Source organism: Arachis hypogaea, chromosome 19 (assembly GCF_003086295.3).
Source record: "Arachis hypogaea cultivar Tifrunner chromosome 19, arahy.Tifrunner.gnm2.J5K5, whole genome shotgun sequence".
Taxonomy (NCBI): Eukaryota; Viridiplantae; Streptophyta; class Magnoliopsida; order Fabales; family Fabaceae; genus Arachis; species Arachis hypogaea.
Genome location: NC_092054.1, coordinates 2,821,829 through 2,839,722, shown reverse-complemented (window position 1 = coordinate 2,839,722; position 17,894 = coordinate 2,821,829). Strand labels below are relative to the sequence as shown.

Here is a 17,894-nt window from a genome sequence, read left to right as displayed (position 1 = left end):
ATAATCTTCAACCAAATACAAAAGCAATAATATGTCAATTTAAATTAAATTTAATAAAATAAAAAATTTTTCAATTTGTTGCATATCTGTAAAATAAGATACACAGATTTAACTTTTTAATAAAGGGAGAATAGAAGAGGAAAAGATCGAAAACGTTCTTTTTGGAGGGGATGAACGACTTTGCTAGAGAGAGGATGTGGAGGAAAGCGTCGTCGAAACTTGAAACCACTGGCAGATTTGGATGACGATGGATCTGGACTCCCATAGCTCGAACCCTGAGAGAGAGAGAGAAGGAGGAGCAAATGCAGCGGTTCTTGATAGAGGAGCAATGACAATCGACGGCGAAAAAAATGAACACAAATTTGACTACTCGAGGAATAGGACAAGGCAGAGAGAGAAGGCACAATGAACAAAGATGAAGAGTGGAAGAGAGGAGTGCTGGGTGCCGAGAAGAGAAAGTAGGAGAGAAGCAACAGTAGGCGTTGCAAAGAAGAAGAGGGAGAGGCGGTGATCAGCGATGGGGAGTGAGAAAGGATAGAGGATATGGAGCTACTGAGAACAATGAGAAGTTGCAGAGAGGGAGGCGATGCATGAGAGAAGAACTAGATACAGATTTGGGAGGATGGGGATTGAATTTGGAATTTTGAAACTTAAATAAGGGTAAAATTGTAAAAAATTAGTGTCTCATAAGTTATATGATATCTAAGTGTCTCAACTATTTGGAGGTACACAAATTTAGACTTAGTTTGGTAAAACTTTTACTTTTCAAAAGTAGCTTATAAAAGCTAATTTTTAAAAGATGGCTTTTTAAAAGTTATAGTATTTATGTTTGGTAAATCACATCAAAAATAGTTTTTAATAAACACAAGCAACATCAATTGCGTTTAGTAAAATAACTTTTAAATTTTAAAAATACTATAATAGACATAACTGTAAGCATTAAATTTGAAAATTAGTTAACATATGAGATTATATTAGACTTTTAAATTTTGAAAAGCACAAGCCAACTTTGAAAAGCTCTATCTTAGGTGCTTTCAAAAGTACCCCGATCTTTTAAAAGTTGCAAGCACAAGCACATGGTGTTTTTGATTTACCAGACACAAAATGAGGAGCTTGAATTTTTAAAAAGTACAAACACCTCTTCAAAAAGTTTTACCAAACCAAACCTTAATATAGACTCTGTGTCCATTCGTATCTTTCCGTATCCATCAAAAAATTGTATTTCAGTAAACTAAACAAAAGATGTGTATAAGGTCCAACACTACCTATATCTCTTTGAGACATGAATAACAACCAAACACTACCTAAGTTCTTCTGTGCTACCCAACAAGCTTTGTCCAATTCATATAAGGTCCAAATATATAATAACTAATTTAGTAAATTATTAGTGTGTATGTAGCAGTTTTGAAAAAATATTCACATGGCATAACTTAATTTGAGGTTCAAATAGTTAAAAGCTACATAGAATACAGAGCGAAGACAAAATAAAAAAAAGGGAAAACAAAAAAGCAAAAAAAAGAGATCCACTATGATGTTTTATACTCTTTTAATATTTCTATTTTTTTTTTTCTCTCTGTATGTGAGTAAAAACCTAGTTAAAAATGTAAAAGGCTAAACTTCAGATTTTATTTATCAAATTAACAATAGAAAATGTGTTACAAATATCTGTGACTTATCGCCTTCACTTCTTTATTTTTTTCAAATTATTAATAGATGTACAATAATAGATATTACACTCACTGATATATTAACGGTACAAAAAAAAAAAAAAAAAAAACACTTACATTCATGAATGAAACTTTAAATTTTAAATAAGAGAAACTAAGTCTAGTAGTACATCAACATAACAAATACAAATATACCTTTTCAAAAAAATAAAAAATAGAAATATGAAAGTACGTACTTCAAGATGTATGAAAATATCTATCTATCTAGGTGAAAACTCAGATGAAGTCGATTTCATGTGAAATTGATACCTCAGAACCGTTAGATGAAAATTTAGTCAAATCAGTCAAATTATCTAACGGTTCTGAGGTATCAACTTCACGTGAAGTCGACTGCACCTGAGTTTTCACCGTCTAACTATCTATCTATCTATCGTTTTTGAAAGTTAAAGAGCTTGATTGCAACAGCAAAAATGAGTGCAAATAAGACTGCAAATCCAGAAACCATAATTGCACAAACTCCTATAAAATCATGCTTGAAACCATAATAACTTCTTATGAAATGTTGCACTGAAACATGTTCTGATTCCATTATATGAGTTATGTCTCCAAATTGTGATGCAACCAATCCATATAAGGTCCATGACACAGGACATACCCAATAGTACCACTTCCACCACACTGGCATCCTCTGAAATCAAAATAATTAAAAAAAAAAAAAAACAACAAGTATCATTATACACATGAATACATGATTGAATTCATTTATATATATGGAAAATTTTCAAGTGTACTGATATACCGGTGTTTCAGTAATTTTTAACCGTTGATCTTAATCATAAAAAATATATATAATATATATAATTAAGATCAATAGTTAAAAATCACTGAAACACCGATGTACCAATATACTTGAAAACTTTCTTATATATAGATACTCTGTTTTAGGAGTTATTTGTCAAGGTACAAACATTTTAGAGTTTGTGATATCTGTTTATTTGCTTTTAATATTAAGCTAGTAGTGATTAAATAAGACTTGTAATTCAATTATGATAATAAAATAACCATTAATTATCATAAATTTAGGATTTAAAATTTATATATTTTTTTATTAGACTTCTTTTGTTTTGTTTAAATCTTAAGCAATACGCTAAATATCCTGTAAATTTAAGTTTTTGATTCTTTATTTTTATCTTTTTTTTTCGTTTTAGTTTGGAGAATAGATTCTTTTTTATTCTTAAATTATTTTTTTTCATTTTAGAAGAATTAACGTAATAAGAGTCGAATCCAAAACTTTTTAATTATATAAGCTTCGATATTATGGTATGAAATTATTTATTTCAAAAATTTAAGCAAATAAATAAAGTTACAATAATAATTATATATCTAATTAACAGAAACAATTTAGTGCATTACCAATATTACTTTGACATTTTTCTTACAAAGATATTTAATAATTTTATAACGATTTAAAAAAGGTTTAATTATTCTCTGTTGGTCTTTATAGTTTTGCGAAATTTTCAATTAGGTCCCTATACTTTTTTTCTTTTTAATTGAGTTCTTGCACCAAATTTTTTTAATTGGGTCCCTACACTTTTTTTTTCCTTTTATTTAGGTCTCTGCACCATTTTTTTTAGTTGTGTCCTTATAAAATTAAGCCAATTACTACTAAGAGGGATCTAATTAAAAAAAATTGGTGCAGAAACCCAATTAAAAAAAAAAAAAGTATAAGGACCTAATTGAAAATTTTGAAAAACTACAGGAATAAACAAAGTAATTAAACCTTTAAAAAAAAAGGATTAATTTATTAGAAATACTTACTGTATGAGGAATAACAAATCCTGAAAAGACGTTCCATATTCCATAAAAAGCAGCAGCCACAATGGAACCAATATGCTGATTTGGTGTTGCTGCCACAGCCATCATTCCATAGAAGGTGAAGTAGCAAAATGTGAAATACATAAAAAATAAATACCAAAAGAATTTCTTCACATTCCACTCGAATCCAACCATGGCATAAACTATCACACCGTATGTTATAGCTTGGGCAAAAATATAAGGTAGCTCTATCATAATCTGTGACAAAATGGAATATAATCACATACACATGATTATGATTAGATAAATAATGTTAACACAGACGCATAATAATAATTCATTTAAGTTTTGGTATATACTAGTTCGCTCTTCATTTAAAGTTGTAGTTATTTGTTATATATTTTTCTTTCCAAACCATGATAAAAAAATAAGTGTCTTTTCTTGGTATCCTTATAGAACTTCAGGTATGAGTAGTGTCATTAGTTATTTCTAGCTAAAAAGTCAGTGATGCTTCACTAATTTTAATTTTTTAAATATTTTTAAATTATTTTTAAAATCTATAATATTAAAAAATAATTACTGACATAAAATTATTGTTATGTAAAAATAATAATGGTTTAATTACTCTGCTGGTCCCTATAGTTTCACAAAATTTTCAATTAGGTCCCTATACTTTTTTTTCTTTTAATTGAGTCCTTGCACCAATTTTTTTTTAATTGGGTCCCTACACTTTTTTCTCCTTTTATTTAGGTTCATGTACCAATTCTCTTTTTTTAGTTGGGTCCCTATAAAATTAAGCCAATTAATACTAAGAGAGACTTATTTGAAAAAAAAATTTGGTGCAGGGATCCAATTAAAAAGAAAAAAAAGTATTGGGACCTAATTAAAAATTTTACGAAACTATAAGAACTAACAAAGTAATTAAAATTAGATTATTAGATGACAATTCAATCAAATATGTTAAACTAATTAATAATTCTCATATATTATCTCTAGATAAAGACAATATTATATGAATGATCACTTTATTAAATTATAACAATTAAATATACAAAATATATCATTAACTAAGTAAAAATTAGTGATGTTAAATGTATATAAAAAGAAGTTATTTGTATAAAATATATATTTAAATACGAAATACATATTAAAAATATATAAAATAAAAAAAGTAAAAAAATCTCTAAAATTAAGGAAATTTTTACGTATTCAATTTTAATGTATTGAACATGTAAAAAAAATTATATTATCATCTAATTAAATTTATACATTTAAATAATTTTTTAAACAATCAATTTAAAAACTAGTTTTTTACTAATATGACAATACACCATTAAAAAGTTCATGTAAATCTTTTACAATATGTATGAAAATTGAGCTTTATATATACACATATGATAAAAATTCTAAGGATATTGTCTTAAGAAATGAGGATAACATTACCTGTGCAATTGCATAAGGTAAAGCAGAATACATTCCAGCAGCTCTTTCTCTATAAAAGACAGTTCTTTCAATTGCTACCACTGGTTGTACAGAGGCTGAATTCTGAATTCCTATGAACAAAACAGCAACATACATTGAACCCATGGCATTGGAAAGATCTTGGCTGCTTGAACTACAAGTCACCAAATAAATGAAATTACTCTCCAATAATAATATTTTCTGTAGAAAAAAATAATAATAAGATTAACAAAAATACTATTTACAATTGAAATCAGCCTAATATATATTTTATATTTTAATATGTATTCTGTACTAATAACTGATTTTAGTGTACATCTAATATAGTTGTAAAATTAAAGTACTAAGGTTTAATTATTTCTTTGCATTTGACTTACTATTTGTCTCCAAGATTCCAAAATATTGTCCCAAAGATCAAGGATATGAACATGGTGGTAAAAAACCGAACTGCCGTGTACGGCGGATTGCGCCAGTACGACCAATGTTGTTTCCATAGGCAAGCTAGGCATTGAACCAGAAACGGTTGCGAATATTGAGTTTGAAAATATAGATCCTTTGAAGCAGGGGCAGGGTTTCCCAATTCTGCTATAAGGTTCTTATTCCTCCTAAATCATCAACAGTGTATAATAATACGGTAATATTAGAAAGACAAAAAAAAATAGTCGAATTTATCTTATTTAGCATTCATTAATTGTTGTAACAATTAATAAATGCTAAATAAGACAAATTCTGATTATTGTTAGCTAGCTTATTTTAATTACCAAATATTTTCGATAATAATAATGCTAAGCATTTTTCATAATTTTGATTCTCTTTATTTATTTATGGGAAAAAAAAGTTCATGCTTAATTACCTGTACAAATCAGAATTTTTGTATATCTCATGAAAATCAACACCTAGATTTAGCTCTTGTGCTGGAGTTGTAACTTCTAACATCCAAGTTGCTGGGTTATAACCATCTTTGATTTTACTAACACCATCAATGCTCTAGACAATGAAAATATTAGAACAAGAGATGTTTTTAGAATCAAGAATTGTTCACATAATTAATTCTAAAATATTACTGAATTTAAGTTGCATCATCACACCTCAAAATACTTGATCAATTGACTCGAGTGACGACCCAACGGTCCAACATAGATTTCTTGTCCTCCACGTTTCAATAGGAATAACTAACATGGCGGATAAAATAGTTAAATATAATATATTTAACTAAATTACTTAATATAACACGTGTTTGTATTTTATCCATCATTTTTATATGAAAATATTTTTATGCGAGCAAGCAATCATGGTATAAATATATTATTTATACCTCATCGAAAGCTTCAAATATGTCGATGCTTGGTTGATAGATGGTGCAAACAACTGTTCTTCCGGTGTCAACTGTATTCCTAACCGTCCTCATAACGATGGCGGCGGCTCTAGCATCTAAACCGGAAGTAGGCTCATCCATGAAAATTATGGATGGATTAGCCACTAATTCAACCGCTATGGTTAATCTCTTGCGTTGTTCAGTTGAGAGTCCACTTACTCCAGCCAATCCAACTAGCGAGTTCCTCAACAAGTTCAATTCCACAAGCTCCATGACTTCCTCAATAAACATCTACAACCATTTCATAGATAAAAAAGTACAACTCATCAATCTCTAATTTCACAACATAACGTCCATTTGTTAATTAAGTAAAAAAAAAAGGATTAATAGTTAAAATAATTCCTAAAGTGTTAAGCATACATTAATTTGGTCGGCTAAAGTTCAAATATCTTAAATTGATTCTTAAAAAATACAATTATAAATCAGAGAATTGGTTCTCTATCAGTTAGACAATGACACGTCATAATTATTTTGCGACACATTATCTAATTAGTAAAAAAACTAATTTGATTCACTGTTGTATTTTTTAAGAATTAATTTGAAGCATTTGATTTTCTGAAAAATCAAATTGACGAATATATTATCTTTCAAGGACTATTATTAACTCAGAAATTATAGGTACATACCTTTCTTGTATCGGAATCAACTTCGATGGGTAAACGAAGCCATGCTGAATAGAGTAAGGATTCATAGACAGTAACATGAGGAGAGTGGATATCAGTTTGCTCACAATAACCTGAAATTCTAGCAAATGTTTCTTGCTTCTTAGGGTATCCTGAAATTTTTATGCTTCCGTCGATATATCCACCGGTTTTCCGACCGGCGAGAACATCCATCAAAGTAGTTTTTCCGGCTCCACTTACACCCATCAAAGCTGTGAGAACACCAGGCCTAAATGCACCACTAACACCTTTAAGAAGCACTAACCTATCTTCTACCACACCTTGATTCTTCATTTCCTGCCAATTAAAATTTGAAGACTTAGGGCTTATTTTTTGAACTATAGTACTCAAAAAAAAAACTTGCAATCAAAAGCTTATTCGAGATTATTGTAATTGAAAAAAAAAATCTTTCAAAACTCAAAGGGAGATTATATTTTTTTTGGAGCAAATTTTCAACAAAGGGAGATTATATTTATTTTTTGGAGCTAAAGGACGACGGTTGGGGATCCGCAGGAGAATGGTTTTATGGCAGTTTAAAATTGTCGCAAATAGTAAAAAAAAAAAACGCCGCTAATATTCGTATCTATCTGTTGTATAGTATGTGATTTTATTTTTATTAGAGAACTAATTAATTTAATTGGTGGTGTATTAGAAAACCCAAAAAAATATTTATTTGATCCAATACAATATTAACCAAACTTTCCTTAACAACATTGTTTAGAAGCCAATTTTTTATTACAAATTTGAAAATCACATATTACCTGAGGCATATCAACGGAGTATACAACTTGGTCAAAGGTGATAGAATGTGGCTCAAAAGGAAGAACCATGCCTTTTTTCTTCCCATTATTGCTGCTTTTGCTTGAAGCACTAACTCTTGTTGAACTTTCTACAAGGTGATTCAAAAGTTTATTGTCAACATTTAAACTTGGATTATGTATTTCTAATCAAACTCTTATAGTTAAAATTTTAGAGCTTTATTATAGTATTAATCAATTCTTTTCATGGTTATCTTTTAAAATTATGTAAATTTAATTATTTATTAATTAATATGCATGTTAAACCTTAAAAAAAAAAAAACCTTTTGTGGACAAAGGGATTAATTTAAATAAAATAGATACCTATGCGTGGTAATTGAACTTCTTGAGCTATGCCATTACTTGTTTTGCCTTCACACTCATCAATTATTGTTGCTTGTTGCTTCTCAAATGCTGCTCCAAAAAAAACAAAAAGAAACATATATACATGTTAATAGAAACATCACTCTAATTAAGAATCTTAAACAAACGCTAATGCTTGAAGAATAATAATAATCTAAAATTATCTTATTTAACTTAATATTTATAATTATATATATATTATATTTAATATTACTCAGTTATTTTTCCATTAATTAAAGAATGCAAAGTAAAATAATTTTAATTTATTTTGAGTTGGTTTTTCAAACACTAATTATAAAAAAAAATTAAGAGAAAAACCCAAAATAGCCTCTAACAATTACCTCGAGACAACGAGGCTCTTAAAAAAAAAAATCCAACCCGACCCCTAACAATTATCTCGAAATGACAACGAGGTCTCTGTGCCAAAAAAAAAGTTAATATTATTTTTTTTGGCACAGGGACTAATCAGTCCCAAAAAATGATTAGGGATCGAATTGGGATTTTTTTTTTTTTGCCTCATTGTCCTTTCGAAATAATTGTTAGGGCCGAATGGGGGTATTCACTCAAAAATTAAGGGTTTTGATACTCACAATTGAGGAATGTAAGAGCCAGGGTGTATACAATGTTGAAAATGAATGTAAATCCAATTAATGCCCCAACTCCAATCCAATACCAATAAGCTTTTGTGAAGAATCCACGAGCCTCTAGTGATTGAACTCCAAGTGTCTTGTTTGAGTTAGGGGTGAACTATATATAATTGAAGAGAAAATGATGATGAATTAGGCATCAAATTAAATTCATTATTTCTAAACTAATAGTATTATTAGTAGTAGATAGTTTACAATAGTAGTTCAAGAAATCATGATCGATCATCACCTTGTTCCAACTATTTCCAAGGAATTCATTAACCACTATAGCATTTTGAGCATACATCATTGGTGAAATCCAAAAACCCCAAATCCACCCGTCATTGATGTCCTCTGTTACATTAATCAAACAAATCAAAGAATCATCAATAACAAATTGAACTTAAAAACGGGTCCATGACATATATATTATTGACATGAATATAAGTAAAATATTATGTTTAAAATAATTATAATAGTACTTATCTTGATATGTCAAATAATTTCTTATGCTAAAAATAAAATACTAATGATAAATATTACTTTTGAAGCCTGTTCCAAAAGTATATATAAGTAAAAAATTGACGCTTAAATGAAATAAATTAGTACAATATTCTTTTAATCTTAGGTATATTTAAATACTTCTACTTAAATTATGTTATTATAATTTTAATATTAAATTTTTTCTTTATACTTTTACAATATAACATCCCCATACTTGTACCCTACTTTTTTTTCAAAGGAATTCATGTGCCTAATTAATTTAAATAGTATAAGTATACGAAACAAATTTTTAATCCATTAATATTCGTGAGTTGTCTTTTTAACTCTCATTATTGTGATAATTTAGGATTTAGAATTTAAAATTTATGATTTAGCATTTAATGTAAAAATATAAGAGTTTAATTTTGATGTATTACTTACACAATCATTTAATTATATCTATTTTTTTGGATGATTATTCAAGCCGTTATTATAAAAAAAAAATTAATATAGTATTATGTAATTAAATACATATATAAAACTATTTTACAACAACAATATTAAAATTAAATTCAAAAAATAATGTTAAAAGTTAGTAAATATGTAAAACTAAACTTACTTCTTGAAAGAACAAAACCGCCCAATACAAAAACAGCAAGAAGTGCAAATGATCCAAATGTGTTAGCGACGATGAGATTCCTGCCTATTGCGGCGATTGCTCGGAATAAACTAGAAGCCATTTGGCTTGCCAGAAATAGCACCAGGTATTGCTTCAAGAATCTGCATAAACAACATAATGAAGCCTCATCACACCATAAATTAAAATTATATCATAATAAAAAAAATTAAAATTAAAATTTCAAAGAGATTAAACTAAAATTTATCTATAATTATTTATATAAAAAAATGAGTTTGGGAGGTCATTGCCTCCTTCCTTTTTATAAGCTGGATCTACTATTAAAAAATACCGTTAAAATCAATAAAAATAAGGAAATTTTTTATGAACAGTGAAATAAAAAATATACGTATTATATATAATAAATAATTTTTGGTGAATTTTTTATTAAAAAAATATTATTTATTCTTTACTAAAATTTCACTCTTCACCGTAGTATTCTCCAAATAATAATGCCCACTTTAATGATATTTTTTACCTCCAAATATTTGGATCATATCCAATGACATAATATGTGAGAATTATCCAATCAGCAACTTCCAAAAGTGAAATTGGGATTTTAAGGATCCAATTAGGTATAGCATATGCCCATGGAGGGTAGAATAGATGATCCCTTTGCTTGTAGTACACAGGAAGCTTTGCAATCGTCATTGAAATCTCAGCCATTCCATTGAACATAACCATTACTACTGAGAAAAATAGAGCACCCGAATAAACTATTCCATCAATAACTGATTCTCGATGCATCTTAGTTCTTAGGAACAGTGTCATTTCAATTATGGCAATCAGGGTAAGCTGCCAAAAAATTAAAAAAGAAGAGTTAACATGAATGGAAATGACAAAACATGTATGAATGCCATATAATCATATATAAAATTAATGAATTTTATTTTGGTCCTAAAAAAATTTATGCTAGGGTAGTAGGGTGCAACATATTCATTGCTATTATAAGATAAGACATATTACAGTCTTTCGTTAAATTATACTTATTGAAAAAAATTTATATAATATTGTCAAAAGAATTTAATATTTATGCACTGTCAATAAAAAATAAAATTGTACATACATTTAATCATGTAATACTATATCAGTAAAAATAATTATTTTTTTTATTAATCATATGAATAATTATCTAAATAACGAATTAATTACACAATTGTATAAAAGAAATTAATACAAGTAAATAGAAGTGATCACCTGGAATAACTTGAAGATGTAAACAAAAGAGTTCCTTTTCATAAGTAAATACTCTCTTGAAAAATTAGCCTTTAACAACTCCTTCTTGCTGATGCCATACTTGTTAGTTGTCAATGCAGCTGGGTGATTCAAAGACTTGTCAAATGGAGTTGCAAGCTCATCCCCCATTCTTCTACCGACGTGGAACGACTGAAACGCTTCCACGAATTCAGTAACGGTTATAAATCTGTAAGGTTGATCTTTGCGTGCCCAATATTGTTCTTGATCCTTTTTAGAAGTTACCTATAACAAATGATATAAAACTTAGATATATAAAGACTTCTTGGTAATTATTTCATAATATACAGAAATAGTAAATAAAATTTCAGGACCTAATTTACTCAAAGCAAACTAAAATTTTAAAGTGGTTTTTGAGATTCACAGTATACCCTGATTTATTAGTTTTTGAGATACTAATTGCATTATTATTGTCTTCAAAATTGATCTCCGATCACTGTAGGAGTCCTTCGACTCCTTTCAACAGTGACTCAACAAACTAAGTGAAGCGAAGCACTCCAATTCCTCATTGGACACTGGTGAAGCGACGCAATTTGCTTTTGGTGCCCAATGAAAAGAGAAACGACGTTGTTTAATAAATGCAATGCGAGTACTGCTAGGGAGCCAATGGCCTAAGCGTACAATGTGTACAATGGGCTAAATCTTTTGTCCATGAATAAAATGAGCATCACTCATATTATCCAGAATAATCATCCGAATACAGGGATAATAAACATTTCATGTCATAAAACCACTCATTCCAAAAGTTTAAGCAGATTTTGGGGTTCACCAAGGATCGAACTCTTGATCTTTTGAATCTAGAACTCTAATACCATATCATGAAACCACTCATCCCAAAAGCATAACCTAACAAGACAATGTAACACTAATGGTCATATCTCTAATACTTTCTAAACATCCATTGTACACATTGTACGCTTAAGCCATTGGCTCCCTATACTTTCTCAATGCGAAAATCGTTTTAGATACCAATATATATCAAAACGACGTTGCATCTGATATCATTGGACATTGGACGTCAAAAGAAAATGTTATTTCGTCAGTGTCCAACGTGGTAATAATATTGATGTGCTAGTTTATCATTCCATTTGCCGAGGGATCGGAGAACCACTATAACGTCCAAAAATCAATCTCAAAGATAATAATAGTACAATTGAAATCTCAAGGACTAAATCAACACATAACATAATTTTTATAGACTATTTTAGAGATTTAGTTCCCGAAAATAACTAACATTTTTTTATCATGAGAGATATGAATATCAAATATTGGGTTAATTATTCGATAAAAGTAACCAAAATAGATAATTCGTTTGACTTACTTCTTGAAGGAAATCAGCAACAGCTTTTCTCTCAGGGCACTTGAAACCCACATACTCAAAAAAATCAAGAACATGTTCACGGGGTCCTTGGTAGACAATTTCACCATCAGAGATTAAAACAATGTCATCAAAAAGTTCGTAAGTTTCCGGTGCCGGTTGTAGCAACGAGATCAACGCAGTTCCATTAAGAATGTGAACATATTGCTTTAAAGAATTCACAATCTGAAAAGTAGTGGAGCTATCCAAACCAGTTGAGATTTCATCCATGAACAGAGCATTTGTTGGTCCAACTAGCATTTCTCCTGTCGTAACTCGTTTTCGTTGTCCTCCCGATATACCGCGCAACATCTCGTTCCCTACAATTGTATCGGCACAAATATCCAAACCCAAAATCTGCATTCATAACCTTGTAGTTAACACTTTATAGTATTTAATTGTTAAAAAAAATAAAAAATGCTATTCGAACGTCAAAATCAGTTACTAAAATCAGCATCAGTATATTTGTGTATAACTACATATGTATAGTTCAATTTATTTTTAATGTATAATTGTATTTCAATAGGTATTTTATATTGGTGACTAATTTTAGTAGCTAATTAGTGTGTACACGTAACATAATCGTAAAAAAAATACTGATGTCAAAACATAGATAAAAAAGTAAAAAGTAAAAAATGAAATTTTATATAGAACCAAAGAAACACTTATTTCTAGTGTTATTACCTTTAGTACATAATCTGTTACCAAGCTTGCTTCTTGTCCTCCGGTTGCAGTGGCCTAGTTTATTAGAAGAACCAAATGCCAAATATATTTTATATCCATTATATTAATTTCATATAAAAGCTTCTTTTTTTTTTATGTAATATATAGATTCTTTCTTACCTTCATGTAAACATCAATATCAACATCAGGTTTAATCTTTGCTTCTTTCTCTCTTCTAGACAACTCAGATAGCAAGTCTATCAAATGTGGATCACAAAAAGTTACAACCAATTATATATTATTTTTTTAACCACAATTAATACAAAGATATTGAAAAATAAAAATATATTTAGAGAATGACATGAAAAAAAAGAAAAATAATAAAATGTTTTTATTTTGAATAAAATTTGTCCTTTTTCTTTTTACCCTAAAAATCGGAGATAGTAAAATTAAAATAAATTTTTTTAAATCTTAATTTTACTTTTTTTAGTGAACACAAGTTAAAAAACTAATGTGATGAAGAAACAAACAACGTGTTACAAATTAAAATTAACTAACCATAACGTGATCCAACTCCTTGGCACCTTGCTGAAAAAGTCAACGTTTCTCTAACAGTCATTTCTCCAATATGAACATCATGTTGACTAATATATGCAGCAGTTCTTTGAGGTACGAACTCATTCATTTCATGTCCATTATAACTCACTTTTCCAGATACCTTTAGACCAAATATAATAATAGGCATCCAAATTAGATGGGAAAAAAATTAATTAATCAAAATATTACTTTTCTTATATATACCATGTTTAACTAAACCCTTTACAAAGGGTTTTGGTTTTGGAGCATTAGTGCTTAATAAAGAATTTAGTCCATACAATAATTACTAGGAAATTAAAGCATGAATTGATTTCGACTACGTTACATGTATACCAAAATCAGCACATGTTGAAATATAAATATACATTAAAAATAAATTAAATTACACATGTATTTATATACAAATATACTGATGACTGATTTTAGTGACTGATTTTGATATATAACTAGCATTTTTGAATTTATTTAGATAGTTTAATTTACTTACTGGAAACAACAACTAGGTCTTGTCCAATTAGTTGGGACTACATGAATCGAACAATGTTCATATGAATTTATTAATCCATTCTAAATAAATTAAATTTCTTAAAACTGAACATATATATAGTACTTCTCCAACAATTCAATGCATGTAATGAAGAACAAAATGATAAGATGCCTGTATTTTTATTTTTAAAAACTTATAAAAAATAGAAAAATAAAATTTTATATTTTGTGTTTATATTATCTTTTTTTTATAAAATTTTAAAAATAAAAAAATATTAAAAATATAAACTAAACACAATCTTAATTTTTACCTTGAGACTTGGATCAAGTTTTCCTGATAAAGCTAGAAGAAGAGTGGTTTTTCCAGAACTTGGAGGACCAAGAAGCAATGTCATCCTACGAGGTTTAATTATTCCACTAACATCTTTGAGGATAGTCAATTGTTTCTTTTTGCTTGGGAGAATGTGGAAAAAAGTCAAAACACTCTACAACACACAAGTGATAATTATTCAAGATTAATGTGTGACTAATTTCTTAACAAAAGAAACACTTAAGAAAATAATTAATTAAATAAAAAAACAACATTAATTAATCTTCCTAAGAAGTCTTACCTCAACTAGATTAGTAGCAAAGTTTATGAAAGTAGGCATTGCTCTACTCCCCACATAAGCTTCAGCCTCAACATTTAGGTGCTCAAATCGAACTTCAATCGTTGGAATGTCAATTCCAACTCTAAAATAAATAATACATATAACAATCAAACAAAAAATTATTAAAAAAAGAAAAGACATGACAAAGGGAGAGAGAAAATAGTCAACAAAAAAGGGAGAAATAATAAAACATTATGAGATAATTACTTAGTATATATGCAAATATCTTTTTATTAATAACCCATTTCATAATTTTTAAAAACTAAATAGCGGCAGTTTGTGTCCATCGCAAAACAACAAGAAAATCCTCTTTGAGTATAATGTGGCGGTTTAAAATTACTGTCATACAATCTGACACAAAATATCTTAACAGCAGTGATTATATCAACGGTTTATAAAAACTGCCGCAATAATTAATTCCCATGCTAAAGGATGTTGATTGAGAAACCGCTGGAGATTGGTTTTGCGGAAATTTATAATCGCCGCAAATAACAAAAAAACTGCTGCTATTATCTGTTTCTGTTGTAGTGTGATAATTTATAATTTTTAATGTAAAATTAAACCATATTCAGTATGGTAAATGATAGAAAAAATTATAATCTATAATTTTTAGTGTAAAAATTAAACCATATCCAGTATGGTAAATGATAGAAAAAATTATAGATAAAAGAATAAGAAAAATTAACCAATAATTAAATATTTTTTATTCTGATTAATATACATCTTTTTTGTATATTTTTTATTTTTAATAATAAAAATTGTTGATAAACAGCAAAAGAAGATAAATATTTGTCTTTTGCATTTTAAAAAAATGTACAGAAAACGTACAAAAAATTGTGCAAATATTATTTCTAATAAATTTAATAGTAAAACAAAATAAGAATCATGATGAAAGAAAATGCAAAGAGGAAAAATAAGACTAATTTACACCTCCCATGCAAATTAATTTAGAGGACCAAATTGAATACATACCCAAAAGGAATTAGCCATCTTACAGTTAACTCCATTCAGAATATTCCTATTATCCTTTCCAATTAGTGAAAACAGGGGAAATTGGAAAAATTTTGTATGCAATAGTTTGAGAATTTAATTTTGATACACCGTCAATATAAAGTAGTTTTACATAAATATTATTCAATTATGTAATGTCATATTAATAAAAATAATTACATTTCATATTAATCACGTGAATGATTATCCAAAAGAATAAATGTAATTGTACGACTGTATAAAACGTTTTACACTGCTAGTGCATCAAAATTAAACTCATTGTTGATGTCCTTACAAAAATATTAGAACAAAAAAGAGTAGAGATTTTGCAAAATTACCTATCAATCCTTTCTCGGAGCTTCAACAAGAAGTTCTCATTATCCTCTTCAGCAACCTTGATCAATCTATCTAGAAGCTTCTGCCTATCTTGGAACCCAAGCTCAGTGATGTCAATCTCATTAGACACACCTCTAGATGTGGTTAATAACCCTTTTCTCAAACGATTATATGTTGGTAACTTCTCAAGTGAGGCCCATTTAAGAGCTTCTTCATCATCTTCTTCTTCTCTTTCATTTGAGAAAACCTCTCTGCTTGTTCTGTTTCTCCAAAGTGTTGAACTTCTTGTTCTTAAAGTATTGCTTGCTCTGTATATATCACTTCCTTCCATTGATTATTCAAAGACAACAAACAACAAAGCTTGAAACTTTAGCTAAAACCCACCAAAACCCAGAAGGCTTTTTTCATTATTCAAGTCCTAAAGGGAATTAAAATCAATTACAAAGTGTGCTTTGACACCAATATATTATAAAAAAAAACTACAAAAGTGTTAACTAACTGATGATGACTCTAACGTGTAATTGCATGACTTATTAATTTCTATATTTCTAGTTACATGACGGTTGAGAAGAAAACAATTCAATTGTTGCCTAATTACTGTGTTGTGAGACCAATTTGGGATAATTAGTCGGCAAAAATGAATGCGAGTTATAAATACAAGAATTTATGAAATGGGTCATGTGAATTCTAAAGAATATTAAGAAACCTTTCGGCTAAGGTTTGATGAGAGAATTGCAATTGTGAAAGAAACCCAACTATTTGTGTCAGCAGGGGACCTCAGTCACAGTCTTTCTTACGTGGCAAGAAATTAAAATTAAGAATTAGCCAAGAAGTCCAACCAACCTTTTGTTTTTGATATTGAAGTGGCAATAGTATTTTTTAAAAATATAAATTGTTGGCGTGTTATTTTTAAATATGGAACCGTTTAATTAGAGAGATAGAAATTGGATTGTCGGATTTATTAGAGGTACAGAAATCAAACCGTCCGATTTGTGTTAAAAAAAATTTAAAAAATTTGAGGTACAGAAATCGGACCTTCTAATTTGTATACCTTCTACAATTTTAAAAAACACCAAAAATTATAATGTTAGAATATATTACTACTTTTATTTCTATCCCAAAAAAGAGCCAAGTCTAACACCTTTAGCTCAATATCTTAATTCTATATTTTTATCTATACTTTTAAATATTATTAATTAATTATTCAATAAAAACAAAAAATTATACTAATCCTAGAATATTATCCTTTTTCAAATTAATAACTTAATGGACATATTATTTTGATATTAATTGTAATGTTATTATCAATATAAAAAATTTTACATAATTATTTAATTAAATTTATATATTTAAATTCATGTTTAAATGGTAATATACAATTTGATGATTATTGTACAAATTTATCGATATATTAAAATTAAATTCTATTATTTTTAATATAAAATTTATTTATAACAATTTTTTTTATCAAATTAAAATAATATCGTCAATTTTAAAATGCATATTATTATCTTTCTTAAAATTAGTTAACTTATTTTTAATTTCGATCCTTATTTTAAAAGAAATAATTTTATGACAATAAGCGTAATCTAGAACATTCGAAGCAAGATGTCTTAATAATTTAATTGTATTCACA

At 28.2% G+C, this 17,894-nt stretch overlaps 1 protein-coding gene across 1 annotated transcript; it reads right to left on the bottom strand.

The window, feature by feature from the left end:
* Positions 1 to 1,789: 1,789 nt before the first annotated feature.
* Positions 1,790 to 16,988, bottom strand: LOC112779618 (pleiotropic drug resistance protein 1). The gene is made up of 22 exons (XM_025823945.3): positions 16,261 to 16,988; positions 14,894 to 15,014; positions 14,594 to 14,767; positions 13,758 to 13,917; positions 13,380 to 13,456; positions 13,221 to 13,274; positions 12,501 to 12,893; positions 11,123 to 11,404; positions 10,404 to 10,720; positions 9,869 to 10,029; positions 9,017 to 9,120; positions 8,731 to 8,887; positions 8,102 to 8,191; positions 7,742 to 7,869; positions 6,945 to 7,277; positions 6,259 to 6,549; positions 6,032 to 6,115; positions 5,797 to 5,930; positions 5,321 to 5,548; positions 4,926 to 5,097; positions 3,486 to 3,740; positions 1,790 to 2,355 (listed from the first exon to the last, which is right to left on the bottom strand). Exons 1-22 carry the CDS (start codon positions 16,587 to 16,589, stop codon positions 2,095 to 2,097), a joined length of 4,305 nt encoding a protein of 1,434 aa, XP_025679730.1. The 5' UTR covers positions 16,590 to 16,988; the 3' UTR covers positions 1,790 to 2,094.
* Positions 16,989 to 17,894: the final 906 nt, after the last annotated feature.

Excerpts from the sequence above, each read along its gene's own strand:
- LOC112779618 (XM_025823945.3), bottom strand. The coding sequence starts at position 16,589 with ATGGAAGGAAGTGATATATACAGAGCAAGCAATACTTTAAGAACAAGA. Across the intron at positions 13,457-13,757 it reads AGGAGTTGGATCACGTTATG|ACTTGCTATCTGAGTTGTCT; the intron begins GTTAGTTAATTT and ends CACATTTGATAG. Across the intron at positions 13,275-13,379 it reads ATATTGATGTTTACATGAAG|GCCACTGCAACCGGAGGACA; the intron begins GTAAGAAAGAAT and ends CTAATAAACTAG.